We start from the raw sequence: 21,693 nt of genomic DNA, 5'->3' as shown, positions 1-21,693 counted from the left end.
CAGGGTGCTGATTTCACGGGACTGCATACCTTATCTATAGAGTACCGATGTATCAGAGCCCTCAGGATCTCCCACTTGAGGTTTTGTTTACTGTGGCAGTGAGATCTGCCTGAGACAAGCATAAGAGTAACCTCTGAAATGACCTCCCAACTCACTTTGAAATCTCTTAGCTGTAAAAACTCTTTGTATTTAATATTTCCCCTTTTGGTCAAGGTCTTTTTCCAAATGCATCACTGGTTGGCATTTGGTAGTCAGCCCTTAGTGCTGGGGAGGCTCATCCCCAGGAATCATGTCCCATGACAGAGCGGGGAGGGGGGGGGGAGGGGGGTAGAGATGGGGAAGGGAAGAGGTAGTGGACTTATTCAGCATTTAGTTTTGATTCTGAAGAGTTTCCTTCTTTCCCTCTGCTTATATTATCCATTTGTTCATGTATGCTGTCTACATTTTCTAAAATAATTAACTATAATTATTTAAATTCTCTGATAATTTCAACATCTTTGTCATATTTGAGTCTGGGTCTATTAATTGCTTTGTCTTTTCAGAAAATGTTTTTCCTAGCATGGCTTGTAATTTTTTTTTGAGAACCAGATATGACATACCAGGTTAACAGGACCTGAGGTAAACAAGCCTTTAGAGTGAGCTATTAGGTTAGATATCGGGCTATGTTTAATGTTTGCTGTAGCTGTAGGTGTCAGCGCCTTCAAATTCCTCTAGCATCCTTGTTTTTGTCTCCCCTGTTGATTTTTTCACCAAATCGATTTTATTGATACACATCAGTAAAGAATACGATTCATCCAAAGTGTACAATCAATGGTATTTGCTATAATCACATAGTTGTGCATTCATCTCTTCAATCATTATTAGAGCATTTTTCATTATTTCAGTAATAAAAAACAAAAAACAGATAAACAAGAAAATTCCTCCTCTCAATCACTCTATGCTTCTCCCACTCTACACAGCAACTGTTTCTAGCTATTCTATCCAAAGTGTATAATCAATGGCTTTTAGTATAATCACAATGTTGTACATTCATCATCTCAAAAATTTTGAACAATTTCATTACTCCAAAAAGACTCTACACCCCTTAGCATTCCTTCCTCAGACCTACATAACCACTAATCTCCTTTCATCTTTATAAATTAATTTAAATTTACATTTTATACAAATGGAATCATACAATATGTAGTACTCAGTGTCTGGTCTCCTTAGTATGTTTTTTTTGGTCAGATATTAACATTTTGTACTATTAACTTACATTTGTTCAGCTTCAAAGAAAAAAAGTCTTATATATGCAATTCTACCCATATTCACATGTCACGTAATATATACTTCAAATAATATATTTAGTTAATAATAGGGCAATCATACAGTATTTGTCCTGATTTTTGGCTTCCCTGAGTATACCTCCTCAGAGAGTCTGAACCTTACAGCTCTTTCAGCTATAATCTATTGTTGTTATACTAGACCATGGTGATAAATTGGAGGGGGAGAGCATTCTGTAATCTCATGATTAAATCTCAATTTTTTAATGAGTTTCTGTCACCAGGATGTGACATTATTTACAAGTGTTTTCTTAACTTCTTCCAGGCCCTCTTAAGTGAGACAGGAAGGCTAGAGGGGGCTGGAGTGGAAGAAATGTCTTTCACCCGGATGGGATAAGGTTCTGGTAAAATCTTTTATGAGGGATCGTAGGCCTTTGTTATGGAGAATGCTCTGGGCACATTCCACAGGGTTACTCTTTTCTTATGCAGAGCCACTAAGGATTTCTCTTGACCCTTCACTGTGGAAACCTATAGAATTTCTGAAGGAAAAGTGTTTGGGCTTCCTCTAAGATTAATGTTCCCCAAAAGTTTCTTACTCTCAAGCTAGTACTCATCAGCGTCCAGTAATTTGTCAAAATTACCATTTAAGTTTTCCTACCAGTTAGTTTATGGTTCTTGCAGCTTCCACTCTAGGTAAGCAGATCTTGGCTGTGACTTACTGGATTCATTTATCTTTCTATATTTCAGGGTGGCAGTTTGCCCAACAATGTCAATTCTCTGATGAGTCCTTAAAAAAGCACTGGTTGTTACTTTGTTCAGTTTTTTCTTGTTTTACGGGTGGGGGTAATGACTTTGAAACTATTTACATGTTGGCACTGAACACAGAAGTTTTGCTAATATCTTTAATAGTGAAGTCAGCTAGTAAGATAGGGAATCAGTAGGTTGATCTGGAACCTAGCAGAGTCCACATGGACATCAATAACCCCCAAGATGGCTGCTGGAAGACCCCTGCCCACAGGATTCTGCCTTTCAAATATTCCTCAAGGACTTTATCACTGGACTTGATGGGTAGGGTAATCAATCAAAACAGCTACAGCAAAGAGCTGCCAATAGCAAAGGGGTGGAATAATTAATGGTTCAAAAAGCAGGTGCAAGGCCTGAACCAGCTCTCTCTCTCGCCTTTGGACCCCTGTTCCTGCCATCTGCGCCCTGCTCTCACTATTTTTCCTCTGCCATGATGGCCACTCAAGTAAAACCTGGACGTTTATAATCTTTAATGGGGATTTGTAGTCTGTAAATCAGCTTTATCACTTTTCAGCCCCTTCTACTCTGCCTGGGACCCATGATCTGTTATTTTCTCCCATTTCTCGTCCTTCACTACATGAATAAATTACTGGCCTAACTCACCCAACATGCCCTTGAAATTAATTTCTGCAGCATAGTCAAGAACCTAGACAAAATCCAGTAACAATAGTATGATTTTTGGGGGGTAATTTATATATATTTTTAAAAGTTGTTCCAGTGGGAATGATGACCAGGCAGCAATTATATCCTACTTAAAAACGTAAGACTACCCCTCTCTTCATGGCCCTACTAGACCATTAAGTGCTACAGTAAATGATCTGAATGATTATTTGCTTAATTCTCCCAAGGACAGGACCATTATAGATGCACGGACATGAGGTTAATTTATTACATTCTTGTTTATTCAGAACCTTGGAATGTGACCTTACTTGAAAATAGCATCTATATAACTAGTTAAGAGAGGTCAGACTGGATTGGGGGGAGGGGGGACTTAAATCAGTGTGAATGAAATCCTTGTAAGAAGAGGGAAATTGGACACAGACAAAAAGACAAAGGGAAGACCAAGGCAGAGATCTGAGTTATGCTGTAACAAGCTAAGGAATCACCTGTGGCTACCAGAGATGAGGCAAGGAAGGATCCATCCTTAGAAGTTTCACAAGGAATATGGCCCTGCCAACAGTGTGATTTCAGGTTTCTGGCCTCCAGAACTATGATAGAACACATTTCTATTATTTTATACCACTCAGATTATGATATCACTCAGATTATGATACTTCATTTGGCAACCCTAGGAAACAAGTACAGCCACTTTTACACCTCAATATTTCAATGCTTATTTCCTATGAATAAGGATTTTTTTTTAAGATTTATTTATCATTTATTTCTCTCCCCTTCCTCTCTGCCCGCCCCCCCCCCCCAGTTGTCTGCTCTTTGTGTCCATTCACTGTGTGTTCTTCTGTGTCCACTTGTATTCTTGTCAGCAGCACCCGGAATCTGTGTCTCTTTTTGTTGCATCATCTTGCTGCGTCAGCTCTCTATGTGTGCGGTGCCACACCTGGGCAGGCTGCACTTTTTTCACACGGGACAGCTCTTCTTACAGGGCACACTTCTTGCGTGTGGGGCTCCCCTATGTGGGGGACACCACTGCATGGCATGGCACTCCTTGCGCTCATGAGCACTGCACATGGGCCAGCTCACCACATGGGTCAGAACCTGGGTTTGAACCCTGGACCTCCCATGTGATAGGCAGACACTCTATCAGTTGAGCCAAATCCACTTTCTGGATTTTTTTTAATGCAACTCGAATTAAGTTATTATAATTTGAAACTTCAACATTGACAAAATGTATTTATCTACTCTACCATCCATATTCCAATTTCATCAATTGCCCCAATAATTTTTCCCCTCCAAAAGAATTTTGTCCAGATTGTTTTTTTTTTTTTCTTTTTTTATTTCTCTCCCTCCCTGCCCAGTTGTCTGTTCTCTGTGTCCATTTGCTGCACACTCTACTTTGTCCACTTCTGTTGTTGTCAGCAGCATGGGAATCTGTGTTTCTTTTTGTTGCGTCATCTTGTTGTGTCAGCTCTCCGTGTGTGCAGCACCATTCTGGGGCAGGCGGCACTTTCTTTCCCGCGGGGCAGCTCTCCTTACGGGGCGCACTCCTTGCATGTGGGGCTCCCCTATGCGGGGACACCCCTGTGTGGCACCTTGCACGCATCAACATTGCACATGGGCCAGTTCCACATGGGTCAAGGAGGCCCGGGGTTTGAACCATGGACCTCCCGTGTGATAGACAGACGCCCTAACCACTGGGCCAAGTCCGCTTCCCAGATTATGTTTTCATTTAGTTGTTACGTATCTTTTTAGTCTCTCTTTCAATATGGAAAAGATCCTCAGTCTTTCTTGCTTTTATCACATTGACATTTTTTAAGATTACAGGCCAGTTTTGTTTGGTTTTTATAGATAACATGCCTCTCAGTTTGGCTTTGTCTGGTGTTTCTCATGATTAAATTCAGGTTATGCATCCTGGACTAGAATATTATACAAGTGTATTATATTCCTTTCAAAGGACATATTAGTTTTGATCACTCAGGCAAGGTATTGTCTAGTAATATACTGTAAAATTATTATTTTCCCCATGGCAACTAATAAGCAATCCAGAGGAAGACACTTTAAGACTATGCAAATATCCTGTTCCTCATCAAACCCCTCTTCTCCCCAAATCCACACTCCAGATTTAGTATCCACTGATGATTTTTGCGCAATCTTTAGTAAGACTGCAAAATGACTCTCTAATTATACCATTCATTCCACATTTACTAATCAGAATTCTACTATATGGAAAAGCTCTCCTTTCCTCCTATCTATCTATCTATCTACCTACCTACATACCTACCTACCTACTACCTACCTACCTACCTGAGTATGGGCTCACTGCTTCCTATTTTTCAATGGTTTAGAATTCATTACTGTCCTGATTCCCAGAAGTCCCAGATTTGACCAGTAGCAGTAGGAGCCTCTTCAAGCTAGCTATTGTGTTCTTTTGATACTCCCCACCCCCATTACTTTTTTGAGCACCTCTTTCCTTTTTGATACATTAAGAAGTTCCAGGATTATCTTATATCTTTCCTGCCCTAGTCCTGGAAAGCAGCTATTTCTCCCAAAATCCCTAGTTTCTTTTGGTGGGGAATGGTATTAGAAACCAAGATATGAATGCCATGTGTATTCATTCTTATTAGGGTAAATCTGAGTCTAGACCTGTGCAGTCAGTCCAATTTGGTAGTCACTATCCATATCTGCTATCTAAATTAATATTAATGAAAAATAAAGACTCGGTTCCTCAGTTCTCTCAGCCACATTTCATGTGCTCAATAGCTACATGTGTCTAGTGGCTACCATATTGGACAGTGCAAATATAGAATACTTCCATCATTATAGAAAGTTCTACTGGTTATCAATGTTCTAGATGCTTTCACTAGATAGCCAGGAAACACACACAGAGACACATACATACACTTTCATGAAATCATGAGCTCCTACTCCCCACTGTCTTTTAAATATCTTCCTATGTTCTATAAACATTCAGTCTTTCATACATCAAAAATAATTATTTATTGAGAACATACTATTGGACAGGTACTGTTCAAGGCCCTGAAGATTCAGACATACACAGTCCCTCCTCTCTAAAAATTTACAATTTAATGAGAAGAGAGGAAAAGAAATGGATTATTACAGAGTAGCATAATAAATTCCAACAAACTATGGTTAACGCAGTGTGCTATAACATTATACATCCCAAATTGAGGATGTTAAGAAACGCTTCCTGAGAGAAAAGACACTTAAGTTTAGAAAAGCAATAGCTAGTAGCCTGGCAATGTGGGGGATAAGTTGTGGGGGAGGGGGCATTTACCATTTTCCAGCATTTTAATTATTTACCTAAAATGCTTTCTTTCTTTCCTCCATTTCCTTTCAATATTCTTATTTTTCAAAGCCCAAAGAAATATATTTCTCATGATATATTTCTTAACACCTCTAACAAGAGAAATCCTTTCTCTCAATCCCCAAATATGCTGTCTTTACTGATTTCAAGCATACAAAAGATTTTATTTTTTAAAGGCTTTATACATATATATTGGACACTTGATTGTATTTTCAGTCACCATAGCATCTCTTCTCCAGATTTTAAAAAATAATATGCTGATTCCTATAACAAAGTTTTTTTTTTTTCCATACAAAAATCAAATGGCCAACAAAGCACAACAGTGCAATAGTTAGAGCATAAAAACCACATCAAACAAGTGCTGGAAATAAATACTAACTGGGAGGAGGCAAGGATAGAGCACTCATGGGGGCTGTCTTTTGTCACCCTGGAGGTGTGGGGTTCATTTCACAGCCAGGAGCCATTCTCACGGCGGCAATTTATCCTGACAGAGAGTAGAAAGGAACACCTGCCTCAAAAGACTGACCTCACAGATGCCTCAGATCATCTAGAACCAAATTTGAAGTTAGAAAACAGGGTGGGAAGACCACAGCTGTCATTAAAAGGAAAAGTAACATTTTTTTTCTATTGTGCAATCTTATCAACTGGGGAGTCCCATCAGCAGGGTCACAGAACTGAACAGATAAAATACATAAAACGGGGGTATACAGGAACCTCTTATATGTTTAGTGTAATATTTTTTTATGATGTATGTATCTTCAAAAAAATACAATTTACAAAAATGATGTGATGAGGGGTGGGGAGTGGGATATATGGGAACCCCTTATGTTTTTTGTTTTTCTATGTTTTTTAACGTAACATTCCTTGTGATCTACTAACTCTAATTTTTAAAAAAGCAGATAAAAGAGTATATATGACTTATTCAGGCTTTGTTTATTTTTCTGTTATCAATGTAATGAGTAAGAACATGGGCTTTGAAATCAGATTTATTGTGTGACCTTGAGCAAGTTACTTAACTCTCCTTATACTTCAATTTCTACAAAAGATGGCATTAATAATACCCAGTAGTTATATGTTGGAAGAGTAAATAAAATAATGCACTGAAAAATGCTTAGCACAGTGACTGGAATATGTAAGCTAGTGACACCTACTATTCATTGAGAATTGACTAATAAAAAGTTCATTGGCTTGCTAGAATGATATTATATTTTGTTTCTTCCTTTTACTTAAAGATTTAAAATTGCTCACACCTTTCCCAGCCAATCTTTACATTATCAAGGCATATATTATATTTTAGTAATATCTAACAAACCACCCAAATTATCCAAGCAGAACTCCTCCAGTTAGAATGATTCAAGCATATCTATAAAATATTTTAGATAGATAATTCTATTTATGATTATGAAATCACAAAATCACATGTCAAAATGTCATTTGTCTATCACTTGTAGCAACTTTAAATAAAAACTGTGCTTTCCCAATAGATTGACTTATGTAAAGATTTTTAAAATTTTAAACTAATAATTTTTTAAAGAAAGTTTTCAAGTTGAGGGATCATACTAATAATATCTAAACCACCAAATGGTAAAAATCAAACTGTTAATAAAAACTAACTTGTCAGAATACATATTCCCATTTATAACTGGAACCTGATAAAACAAAATTTAATATTGGTTCCTAATGAAGCAAAGTATCTTGATTTTCATAAAAAGATATTTAAAACAGATAATATAAAAACAAACTGATGAAATTAATATTAAATAACAAGGAGAATTTTTTCCTTTGATACTACTATTAAGAAATCTCAAACCAAAAAATCATGCCATACAATAGGAACTAAAGATAACTTACTTTGTTCTTCATCACAGCTTGTTTAGATATGAATTGAAAGCATTCTATCCAAAGTTTGTTTACAAATAAAAATAAGTTTTTAAAAAATAATACTTTTAAAGCAGTGCATTTTATTTTCATTCAGTATAAGCCTGTACATCTAAAATTGTATTGTTTATATTCTAGAAGAAGGAAAAGGAGTGCTCATCAGGATTAATAAATACCAAACCTAAAAATGTTAGCACTGTCATTTCCTCCAAAATAACTGATACTCTGCAGGTTTTCTTAAGCAAATATTCATTAAAACAAACATGTTACAGACTTGTATTTTATTACCCTTACTGGTAAATTTTTAAAATCACTTTCATTTCTAATGTTCCCTCAAATAAATCCAAGCAAAATTGTGGATTAAAAAAATGATGTTGTGATAAGTTTCAAGGTAAACTGCTATTTAAAAAATTATTAAGTCCCATTTATATACTGTCAAAACTTTTATTATTTATAAACTATATTTTTAAGCTTTTTAGATTTAATTATTCTAAATGATTGTGTGTAAGTCACATCCTCTCACACATGAAATATAAACATATTGATGGGAAAATCTTTGTTCATGTTTTCCTAAAGGCGACCTTACCTGCCGAGTCCAACAAAAAGTAGGGCTCAATCTGTAGAGTTTTCGTTTGTGGAAACTCTGAAGTGGCCTTGTTCGGGCTGCTGTACTCATGATAGTGAAGGACGGAGATTTCAATCTTGTCCTGTCTTTTCTCCTTTTCTTACTGTGCTTCTGGTTAAATAACCAGCTACTGGAGGAAGAGAGCTCATCTAAATTCTCTGAAGCACTGAAATGCCGTGATATAAGTGGGGAGAATAAAACAAAACAAACAAACAAACAAAAAAGACAAAGAAAACTAAATGTAAATTGCCTTGGTCTATTATGACAGTATTAATTTTAGCCAATTTTGTGGTAATAATTGGTGAAAGAATAAACAGTAATTCAGAATTACATATTCAAGTTGTGAAACTAATTTCTACTTCTATTTTTTTCCTGCAAACAAATATCCACCTAGGTTACAAAATGCTCACATAAGTTCACTAGTACAATGTTAGAGTTCATGTAAATCAACAGTAAATTCATTTATATTAACAGTGTTTTAACTACTTACATAAAATTCTTTTCACATAAAGATAAAATAACACAGGATTATAGGTTTAAAAAGGACTAAACTTTCATTCCATCATGAGATGCTCTTAACTAAGTACTACATACCATCTGAGTGAAATGTGAAACTATATGTAACCCTACCATAATTTAGGAATTTTTTTGAACTGTTGATGAAACAGAACCTCCAACTATAAAATAATGAAATGGATCACACAAGCCAAACAAGAAAATATGTCTAATAGTTTTGTCATTACTCTTCATACTAATTTTTAAACACTATATTTTAAATATTTTTAAATGTCAGAACATTAGGAGGAAGTTGACCTTTATTGCCACATAAATTCATTTATACCAGCATAGTATATATAAAATAATTAAGTTTTTTAGGCACAAATACCAATTTCAACCTTTTTAACATAAGACAAATGCTAGTCATTTTAGTATGCTAACATGGACAAGTGAATCTACTACATATGATACTGACAATCAGTATATAGGTTCTAAATGTTCTAATTGGTTCAAGTAGAATAGGTATTTAATGGTTTAATAGGTATTTATATGGATTTTTCTATGGCAGTATTAATGGTTTTGAATCATTTTTATGGCTGTTTTAAAAATATTCTATTAATTTTGGATAATGTAAAGAATGTTTTATGTAGCATTAAGAAACCATCAATAAAGGTGCCTGAATGACTTATGTTGATGAAACCAAAAAAGAAAAAAAAAATCAAATATGAAATGTGTGTCTATCATACATTTAAAATATATTTGATTATGAGTATTTGCTCAGACTAGTATAGGGAAAAGGGCTGATGACAACTCTCACTTTTAAAATAATTTTGGTTTCCAGAGAGTTATAGTCAAGAATGTTTTAATTCCTAGTTAATAAAAAGTTAAAAGATCATGTAGTTGGCTGAGAAATCTTTAGGACATAATGTTATTCTCAGATTAACAGATCCAATCTCATTTTGTGATGTTACTTTATGTGACAGTAACACATATAATGTGTATTGCTTATGAAAAAATTTAAGTGTATCAGTGTGAAATAACAGTCTTGAAAAAATAGCCATGGATCTGGACTATCATGTTAAGGGTAAACAGAAGGCAGAGACGATACAGCCAATATTAAATTAGCTACTATGTAGACCACACAAGTAAGTGAATTTCAGGTCAGGTTTCAGTAGATACCTGGTATCAGAGGTGATTACATCAGGAGAGCTAGGAACCAGGAAGGCAGGGGTGGATTCACCACAAAGAAGAAATTTCTGGTCCAGCAAGTCAGAAACAACTTCAGGCAGAATCTCTACCCTGGCTCCTTAAAAGAGGCATTGCTCTGATAGTTTCTAAGGAAAATTGTTAAGTTTATATTTTAGGAGCCTGGGGCAACTTAACTAACTTCTCACTCTAGTTACAACTCTTTAATTGTTTAAGAGCCCTTAGTTCCTACCTACTCTTTAGGAGGCTTATCCCTAAAAAAGATGAACATCATCTCCTTTTTGAATGAAAAGACACAACTTCTGAACTAAGTAGAGGTTGACAAGTTTGGTTTAAAGATAAATGGAAAGCTTGTCATTTGTGTCATAAATGTTATGTATATTTCCAGGTTTCTAAGGTGCTGACACATTATATGAAAAAAGTTTAGTCTTTCTTTAAGTGTATTCCTACCTGTAGGCAATTCATCCTTGGATGACTTTTAAGTAACACTAACACTTTCTAATCAATAGGGATTCCTGCAAAAAGTCATAAATATTAAGCCTTCTCAAATAAGTGGGGGAGTTGACCAAAATTGGAAGATGTGAAATCTGCTTATTTTACTACTTTTCAATGTGTAAAACTACCTTATTCTCACTGCAGTTAATATGGTACATAAGCTACTTTACTAGGTAATTGATGGAGGTGGTTGTATATGGTCATTGTAAACCACTGATAAATTCATTTATTTACTGTGTTTTAACTACTCATGCTCATGCTGAAGAAAGTGGGCCAATCAATGACTCCTGCTGAATAAGAAAACAAGAGGAAATTCTGAAGAAAATAATACAACCCCATTCATTAACTCTATAACCTAATGCCTTTTCTTCAGTAGATAATAATAGAATGTCCAGGTAATTAAATATTAACTAAAACAGGAATTTAAGAATAAAATATCATGGATAAATCACTATAAGACACCATATTTACATGACATTCTTATTTATTTTAAAGATATAATAATAAGAGGAGGAGGAGAAGACCCAAAAGAGAAAGAACCTTTCAAAAGGAGGTAAGACTGAGTATTCCCATAGAGCTTTAGGTACACCTAGGAAATCCCCAAACCTGTGGATACAAAGGGCTACTGTCAGGTACTGTCATATTATAATTAACAAAACAATCATCAATAAATATCTCTATATAATTATCACTGGACTTTTGAAATAGCAAGTTTATAAATGAGATAGTACTAGGTGAGGCAATAAATTACATTTTTTATGTTTCTAACAGGCATTCTGTGCTCAGAGAATAAAAATCTCCCCAAGAATAGAAAAGAGCCTTTGTATTATAGACATGCATTATAGACATAAATTTGTCTTGAAGATAAATTAAATAATTTGTGTGAGGGGAGGGAGGGTGAGTTTACCAGCTTAGACCTTTCTGCACTTCCACCACCACCTCCCAAATCACAGCTATCTTGTACCTAGATTACTCCAATACCTTACATAACTGGTCTCCCTTCATACACTCCCCGCCTTCATTTCCTTCTATACCAATCTTTTGGGAAAACAAATCTTATCATATCATACTCTCTTTGCCCCACCCAAACACAGCTTAAGATCTATGAAAGAATTCCCACTGCTCTTGAGAAAAAGGCCCTGCTTGGCCTGGCCTCTGCCTAGCTCTCTTGCCTCATCTTGCATCATGTTCCTCCTTGTTCTCTGTGTTCTAGCTACACTTGGTTTTTTACATTTCAAACAATTTGCTCTCCCTGTTGCACAAGACCTTTGCTTCCTGTTAATCTTCCAGCAGAAAGCTAGAATTATAAAAGCATGAAAAAGGCTTCATGAAGTTGCTTTTATCTCCTAATATAAAGTAAAAGACAACCCATAACAATGTTTTTTTTAATATTCTATACTCCTCTAAATCACACCCTTTATATATAAAAGGAATGTATTTACTCTATTAAAACTTGCCAGAAGTTTTTGTAAAACATGAATACAAGTTCTTGCATTTATGTATTCTGTTTCTCATGATGGCTGAAACTTTTTTTAATAAAGGAAAAGGAAACCATTTTTAGACAAATATGAAATCCATTGGAATACATCTGTCTATTGAGCAAGCTTGCTTTACTCACTAAGAAATTCCAAAAAAAAGAAAGCTCAGAAAGATAGGCTCAAAACATGAGAGGAGGAAGGCAGAATTGTTAAGTAGGCAATTTGTCATTATTTCCTTAATTTGAATGGCTGAGCAAAAACAAAACAAAAAAACTCTTATGGAGATAGTTACATATTCTATTCTCCTTTAACTATAATGCAGATAAACTGCAATGATGCATTTTCAATCTAGTCATAAAGATTACAACATGGTGGACAAATGCCTTGGAAAACAATGCCATTTAATAATAATGTGATAAACATGCTCTTGGAATTCTGGAGTCCTAAGATGCATAGTAAACTACACTCAGGGTTCATTGTTATTCAAAGAAATCAAGGATGATCCATATCCATGATATCCTTAAAAGCTAGGAATTACTCAAGGTAAGATCATACAAGGTTACCTTTGTGTACCAAGACCATGACAAACTGAAGGGGTAGGTTTATGTCAGTACATGGCACATTGAAAAAAGCTTGGCCTTTTTCTCTCCAAACTGCCCATCATGACACATATGCCTTGTACTTACCTTAAAATACACAATGTCATAAAGGAAACTAAGCTCAAGGAATAGCAGCAAATAAGTATTCAATAAGTGGTTTTAAACATGTTCCCCTACATTCATATCATTCTCATAATAAACACACTTAAGGAAAAGTGGAAATCAACACTGGAGAAGAGACTTAGAATGTCTTTCATACCAGAGAAACTATGATAGCTCCCCGTTTCCCCATCCATGCATATACACAAACACCCATACTCACAAACACACACCCCAAAGAATCATGACCTACATGACTTCTACTCCCCATTTCAAATCTTTCCTTTTCACCGTTTGGAGTTCTTTGATGAATTCAGCCTATAGTAGCTAAGGTGGGCAGCAATCTTTTCCAAACTTTCCCCACTGCCCCAAATCCTGACTATAGATGAATCCACTGCCTCCTACTCCCTTGATAGTGTTTGGAGAAATCAATGTATTACATAGCCAGATAATTCAATGGCATTTAGGATGGCAGCAACCAATTTGGAATCAAATATAGAATAAAGGAATTACATAGACTTACTAAAAATGGCACACTAGGAGCACTGTTCTGTCACTCAATTGGCAAAGACCAAAAACCCTCTCTTAAATGACAAATGGACCAATATCCAAACATTACATGGTGTAGAGAAAATAGCAGACTATTCTCCCCACTCTCAGTATTAAACAGGAGACCTATATATCCTTACTCAAAAATATAAGACTCTTCAATTCTAACAATAAGGAAATGTATGGTACTGTACTGTAAAATACCTTTCTAACAATGATGAGGTCTCTAAAAGAATTAAGACACACCTATTCTAAAAAATTAAGGTAAACCTATTCTATGAAATACCATGCAATCATTAAAATATAAAATAAATATTTTTAAGTATAAAGAGTTTTAAAATATTAATTGAAAATAATAAAAGTACTTACAGTATATTTAAACCATGAAAATGTGTAAAAATATATGATGGAAATCTACTCTGAGTATTATAAACGACCTTTATTTCTTATATTTCTTTCTTGTATTAGGGACTTAAAATCGAATACATTTTTAAACAGCTATTGAGAATAAGAGAGACTTAGGAAACATCATAAAATGTGATTTATGGACACTGTTTGGATACTGTTTCTTACAAATCAATCATAAAAAGATATTTTTGGGACTACTGGGGAAATGTGAATATAGATAGGGTATTCCATGATACCAGTTAATTATGGTTAATATTAAATGTGATAATGACTTAGTGGATGATATGGTTGAAAAAGGGTTTGTTACAGAAGTTTACAGAAGTATTTATAGTTGAAATAACATCCACTGGAATTTTCTTTTCAAAAATTCCTTTAAAAAATGGGTGAGCTCTGGTTTCTTGGACTTACCCTGGCCAGCTGACAAGGAGGTAAAGAGGGTCAACCACCACACCAGGGAGCCAAGAGTGCCTACAGCTGCAAGGAGGAGAATTGCATCCATCATCCATGTGGAATCTAAACCCCTTCTTGATGTAGAGGGGGACTGGACATAGCCATCCCAGGTCCACAAGATGGAGGAATAGAGTATGGATTAGAGTGGACTTACTGGTGTTCTGATGGGGAAATATTGTGATTAGTAAGGGAAAAAATTGTAGTAGTAATGTGGAGAGGGTGGCCACGGTGGCTGCTGATGGTTGGAGAGGGAAGAAGAGATACGGTGTGGGGGCATTTTCAGGATTTGAAGTTGTCCTAGGTGATGCTGCAGGGTTGGATGCCGGATGCTGTGTGTCCTGTCGTGGTCCACTGGCTGGACTGGGGGAGAGTGTGGACTACAATGTGGACCACTGTCCATGTGCTGCAGCGGTTCTCCAGAATGTATTCACCGGGTGCAAAGTATGTGCCACAATGATGGAAGAGTTTGTTGATGTGGGAGGGGTGGCATGGGTGGGGTGGGGGTTATATGGAGACCTCATATATTTTTTAATGTAACATTTAAAAGAAAATAAAGAAAAAGAAAAAGAATTCAAAAATATTAAAATAAAAAATGGGTGAGGAAGGGGAATAGATGAATTAAGTTAGCAAAAGCTTGAGACTTTAATCTGAGGATATGTGGGTTCACTTTACTAGGCTTTCTCTATGTCTAAAACTAAACTTTCCATAATAAAAAGGAGAGAGAGAAAAGGTGAAACTATTGCAGTGCTATCTGTCATTCTCATCTCTGCTCATAACTTCAAGTGGGACTTTTAAAACAAAAAAGCAAAGAACATAGGAAGCCAATATGATCGCCATGTTTTTCTACCTGATAACTGAGGCATAAGGTCTGTCAAACACTTCTATATATCTATAGTTTGGGAGATATAGTTCAGAATGTAAAATATAGTCTCAGCTGGTTTCTCTAACATATGAGACACAGGGTGAAATTGGAGCTTTCTCTGAAAATTACTATTTTTCATTTTAAAGATAGTTTGGAAATACAAAAGGTTGGGGAAAAAAAAAGCTAAAATACTTTTCACATCCCCATCATCTAGACACAAATATAATTGCATTAAAATTTGAATTTATAGTCATATGTCTTTTTCTATGAAAATTGATTTTGGCATTCGAATTTTTCTACTCAGCATTCCACATAAGTATGTCCCCATATGATTATATATTTTCTATACCAATATTTAATAATTACATCACAGTCCATAGAGTGCTGCACCACAATTATTTAACCGTACTCCTAGAGCATTAGGTTTTAGATTTGTTATTAGATTTAAAAAGGGAAAAATAAGCTTCTTATGAAAGAAAATAATTCTTGCCAGCATTACTTTAAAGACATGGCAATGGAAGTTTTATTTATTGACTTCATTCATTTAAAAAATATGATTACTAAGGTCAGTCATAGAAATCCAAAATGATGTTGAAAACTTTGGGTTGGGATATGCTACTAATAAACAATTTTTTTGTTCTTAATTGTGAAGTGACTACTTAATATATTATGAGGTGAAAAAAAATCACATATGATTAGCTTGCCAGTTTATCTTAAGTTTTTCATTTTCAATTAGACTGAATAGTAGCATTTCATATGAGATAATTACCACTGATGGAAATAAATAGTACTGCAATGATTCATTAGAATTTAATTTCATATCATATTCTAGGATCCATCAAAGCAAAAAGAAATAATAGTAACAACAGAAAAATCTAGGCATTATTTCAAGCAGAAATTCACTTTCTCAGAGAAAATATCTCCTGGGGTAATCAAAGAGTCATTTATAACATTTTATCTTCATTTTATGAGATCTAAAAACAATAACTATCTCTATGATGATAAAATGTAATGCTTCATCTGCTTGAAGCCTCAATCTTCTCAGTTACTCAGTTCCTGATGACTCATCTTAGACCCTGTTGCCAAGATTAATAAAGTTAAAAACAACTCTCACAGTTTTCTGAGGGATAGCGCCTAATTAATAAGTGAAAGGGGGTTAGGAATTAATGAATAACAAGTATGCAAACATGTTGATCTGGAAAATAACTAACCAGGTGAATTTACTTTAAAGATATTGTAAGAACAGATCATTTAGGATATTATAAATTTGAACTTAAGTACTTGAAAAATTTTATATCACACAATAAGTTCTATATTTTTCCATTAACGTTAAAAAAGAGAATCAGTTGCCAAACTACAGAGAATTAAAATTTTTAATTTATTCCAACCTAATGATATACAAAAAGTATTATATAACATAACAAAAGGCTAAAAAAGTATACTTTATTTGAAGAACTAATACAGTTCACTTATGAAGTTACTAATCTTATATGGCAACCTCAACAATATAGAATACTGCTAAAATCACAAAAGGAAGAAAAAGGGCCTTTTAGTAATAATCAAAGTAAGTATCAGTAAGTCCATGCAGGAAAGCTCACTCCTGTTACTCAAAAAAAAAAAAAAAAAAAGGCTTTCTCTCTATAGACTGTTTCCTGTTATAGTGTAGATAATTCTATCACTTTGGTTATTTGATTTTCTAGACCAGACTCGTGATGAGGCAAACCACAACTGCAGGAGGCAGTCATGACAGCAACAGAATGTCAGCAACTATACATGATAGCAACTATTAATCTATGGGGGAGGGGAAAAAAGTACAAAATAGTTTTCATGGAATATGGATTTGCTGCTAGAAATCATGAAATAAATTTCATACATCCAACAAATATTCACGCCTATGATGTTACTCTCATTGATTTAGGTGTTAAGAAAATAGTAGTTAATAGATAGACAAAAAATCCCTGCTCTCACAGAGCTTACGTTCTAGACCAGGAGGACAGCTAATGAAGTAAATAAATTAACGAAATAATTTCACATATACAATCTCATTTTTATTCTCATAAAAGTTCTATGAGGTAGACTGTTATCATTTTAATAACTGTGATTTAAACAGTTGCCCAAGATTACAATGCTACCAAGTGGCAGAGTTGGGATTGAACTCCCATCTATCTGATTCCAAAGTGATATTCTTAACAATGAAAGTTTTTCTCATAGCACTTGACCAGGGTTTAAAATTATACATTTGTGTGATTACTTGGTTGATGTCTTTTTCCTTAACTAGACTCTCTGTACCATGAGGACAGAGGCTATTATGTGTTTTTGTTGAACATCTATCTTCCAGGTGCCCAATCCAGTGCCTGGCAATTGAAGGCATCCCTGAGGTACTGGCTGATTATTAAGTGGATTTACTTAGAGACATACAGCCATTAAATTTCATAGTCACTGAGGATGTGGTCATGGTGATTAGCCTGAGTTATCAAAAAAAAAAAAAACTGAATTAAGCTCAATATCATCTAAGAAAGACAATGTGTAATAAATTGTATTTAAACAATTCTTCCCAAAATGTTTTATTTGAAAATTTGGGGCACTTAAGTGCTATTATTTCTATTACTGTCTTGGGTACATCTTTCCATAGTAACTTCTAGGATATACTTTAAAGTTACAAAGACATGTTAAGTACAGCAATTTTTTACTATCTCCTAATGTGTTAGGTCACAAAATGTCTAACATGTACATAAAACAAGAAAACACAAATACTGTATACTCTCAGAACCACAAATTACGCAAAAGCTGCCAAATCATAAAAAATAAAAATTTAAGACTAATCAAAAGTTAAAATCTTTTTTGGGAGATGAAGAGAGAAATTAAATGTCCCAAGATGGTCTTTTTGAAGAGGAATATTTTGTGTAATATGAAGTTAACCCTGAATTTTCAAGGGCTTGATTTAGTTACAGGGTCCAATACAAACTAGACAGACCAAAAGCAGGATAGCATCTTTATATCTTCCAAAATAATGATAGAAAAATAAATGAAGCCTCATGACTCCTAGTACCTATAGGATGAATGTCTTCAGTGGTAGCTGGCCCACTAGGTAGTATGTAAGAGTATGTACAAAGAGACATCTAATTATGCCATCAAACCCTTATCCTAACTCAGGATACCTGGAAGCTCTTTTTAAGAGTAAGAATAGTTTTAAATCAATGACTAGCCCACTATGTAAGATACGAAAGAAATAATAGACTATATAAAAAATTTTAATATACATTAAAGTCTTCCATAAAAATATCTATAAGTGACACCTTCAGGTTGTTTCTTATGAGCAAGCTATTATAAGTTTTACATATACTATTTTATTTACCTTGTATCACAAATCATATACTATCTCCTAATATGTGGTATATTTACTGCAAGAGATGTACATTTTAAGGTTGGTCAATGATCTGTTGAGAGGCATATTTAACATTTTAACAGCCCCTTTTAAGATGATATAGAGCATGGTTGTAGAAGATGGGATAGAGTGGAGACTGTCAAATATAAGTTAAGAATTTATAACTTTTTTAAACAGAGAAAATATAAATATTTAAGCAGCGCTATGACTTTTAAGAACATTTAAGGCAAGCATAAATTTTTATTATTTAGCATAATAAATTACCAAATTTTCAGTTACTTTTAAATATACTTTCTGCCTATACATACAAACATTTTGCACCTTCCTATTATTATACTGCTATTACTATGTCTGACATTTGTGTTAATTTAAACATTTAAGCTGAGCAAACTACCTCAAAACTCACAATTAAATATGAGTACTTTTCAGTTCTTAGGAACAGAACAATTAAAAATACATTATAGCTATAGTCCTTTTCTTTAGCTTTTCCCCAGTGCTTTACACAAGCACTTATTCACTGGAAAAGACAAAACAGACATCCGAGGTTAAGACAGATTTTACAGATATTGAAAAGGGCAAAGATTATAAAATCAATAACTGGATAAAATCAATAAGCATCTATCATGAAGTTTTAAGGTAACATGGTGAAATGAGATTTCATTTTTTTTGTTTCCCCATCAACAAATCATTACATTTCTACTTTTATCTTTAAATCTTGATATTCTATAATTACAACTAACAATACGGGATTAGTCAAGTTTTACTCACATATATCAGATGAATAATGTCATTTAAATATTTTCCAAAAGTATTAAAGCTGCTGTATTTTCTATGTACCCTTTTTAAACTATATTATTTGAACCCTATTTTTCTTAAAGATATGAAACATATAAATAAGTACTAAAACATTTAACTTATGTTTAACTTATAGATATGAAAAATGCCTCCTCCCGCAGCCCCATAACCACCATTCAGGTCAAGAAACGCCATTCATAGTACCTCCGAAGCCCCTGCATGTGGACCTCCTTTATTATACTTTCCTTAGGAATATCGAAAATTAAATCAGTACCCTTACAGGCACCTGAATAATACAAGGACCTGAGAAGAATTTAAATCCATTTACACTTCCCCTGACCTACATGCTACATGGACTTTTCTTTTTTTAACCCCATTAGATACATTTACTATAGTTTGTTTACATATAACAATATGGTTATTTACCATTTTATTTGTTTTTATTGTCTTACACCTCACATTTTCCATCTAGTATGATCATTTCATAAAGGTGGTACATCTTTTATGGTTATCATTAATTAGGAAGATGTTTTCTTTGGATACAGAATTTCTAGGTAGACAGTCATTTTCTTTCAGCACACTGAAGATACCATTCCACTATCCTCTGGCTCCTACTGTTAACTGTTCAGAAGCCTAACTATAACTCCAATTAAGGTATGTCTCCCCTCCCACATCCTCTTCCCCTCCAGCCCCGTCCGCTTTTGAGATGTTCCATTTGTCTTTGTTTTTGCACATTTCCTCTATATATCTAAGGATAGTTCTTATTTGTCCTACCCAGAAATATATTTGGCTCTCTGGATTTTGTGTCTTTCATTAGTTCAGGAAATTTTTCAGCCAATATTTTCTTCAACTATTACCTCTACCCCAATCTCTTTCTCAGATCTCCAATTGTCATATTAGACATTTTCACTACATCCTCTACATTTCTTAATGACTTTTTTGTACTTTCCTTTTTTTTTTGGCTTTTCTGCCACATTCTGGAAATTTTCTTCTAAACTATCTTCTACTTCATACATTCACTGTTCAATTGTTTCCACTCTGCTAACCAAGCCCATTCTCTTAAGTTTTAAATTATATTATTCTTCTGAAGTGTTATTTGAACCCTTTCAAATGCCACTTTAAAAAAAATTCTTTCCTGCAGGTATTTTCAAGCCCATATTTTATTTCTTTAAACAGAATAAGCACAGTTTTTAAATAATCAATATTTGATAATTCTAATATCTGAAAACTATATGATCCGTTTTTTCCTATCTTTTTTTTTTTGTCTTTTATTTATCCTTATTATTATACCTGTTGCCCTGTCTTCTTGTTTGTTTGATTATATTTGACTATGTGCTGATGATGATTGTCCTTGAAAATTCATTCATGAGGATTTCCTGGTGCTAAGAAGTATCTTTCTCCAGAAAGAATCTGCATTTGCTTTTTTTTTTTTTTTTTTTGGCTGGGGCACACACGGATTTCACCATCTTTATTGTTAACATTAACAACATTATCATCATCATCGATGTCATCATGAAAGACAGCCAACATTAACTGAGCACTAATCTGTGCTAGCACTGTTCTCATTGCTTTGCATAATTCTCTTATTTATTCTTTATCAAATCCCACTATGTATGTGCTCCATTTCCTGCATTTGCTTTTTCATCCACCCAATTCAGAACCACTTTAAATTAGGAGGTTTTCTTTTTTTTTTTAATCTCTGCTCTGCTCAGCACCAGGGCAGAAAGTAATGAAAATGAGACAGTTTTCCTTCTGGTTTTTCCTTACTGTGAGTCTGGAAGGAGTAGTCCCAGCTGCATATAAGGAGGATTTCATCTTATCTCCCTACCTTGGGAAAGGCCCTGGGCTGTGATTTCTCTCACCTCACAAGGTACTAATACTTCAGCTTGATTTTCCTGGATTTGGCTTTGATATTTCTTTTTCTCCTTCCCCCAAAGCTGTCAGAACCTCAACTTAATTTTGTATGATTTCAGCCTCAGACAAAAATAGATTCCTGTCCTTGGCTTACCTTTCTAGGTTCTTGCTTTCTTTTAGGTTTTGGCTGGACAATGTTATAAGCAGCATTCACTAATTTCTCATTTTCAAAATAAGTAATAAAATATTCTTGGTGAAATAATGAATCTTCTTACCTTTACATTAAGTGTCTTGTGATTAAGTATTCATTTTGAGTAAAATTAAATAAACTAAGGGAGTGAATGTGACTCAAGTGGTTAAGTGCCTGTTTCTCACATGGGAGGTACTGGGTTCAATCCCCGGTGCCTCCTAAAAACAAAAAGAGCAAACAACAAGAAAACAAATGAAAAAAACCAACTCAGGGGAGCCAATATGTCTTAGTGGTTGAGTGCCAGCTTCCCACACAC

The 21,693-nt window shown here is 34.5% G+C and overlaps 1 protein-coding gene across 5 annotated transcripts in view; it reads right to left on the bottom strand.

The window, feature by feature from the left end:
* The window catches only part of KANSL1L (KAT8 regulatory NSL complex subunit 1 like), a 209,043-nt gene that overhangs the window by 62,267 nt on the left and 125,083 nt on the right, over positions 1–21,693 (bottom strand). For all 5 annotated transcript variants that reach the window (XM_004470208.4, XM_058300199.2, XM_004470209.5 and 2 more), the window contains one exon: positions 8,471–8,675. In XM_004470208.4, coding sequence (XP_004470265.1) covers positions 8,471–8,675 — 205 coding nt within the window. The remainder of the gene's footprint in view (positions 1–8,470; positions 8,676–21,693) is intronic.

This window comes from Dasypus novemcinctus, chromosome 7, assembly GCF_030445035.2.
Source record: "Dasypus novemcinctus isolate mDasNov1 chromosome 7, mDasNov1.1.hap2, whole genome shotgun sequence".
NCBI lineage: Eukaryota > Metazoa > Chordata > Mammalia > Cingulata > Dasypodidae > Dasypus > Dasypus novemcinctus.
The sequence above is the reverse complement of the archived record's forward strand: the minus strand, read 5'-3'. Positions and strand labels throughout refer to the sequence as shown.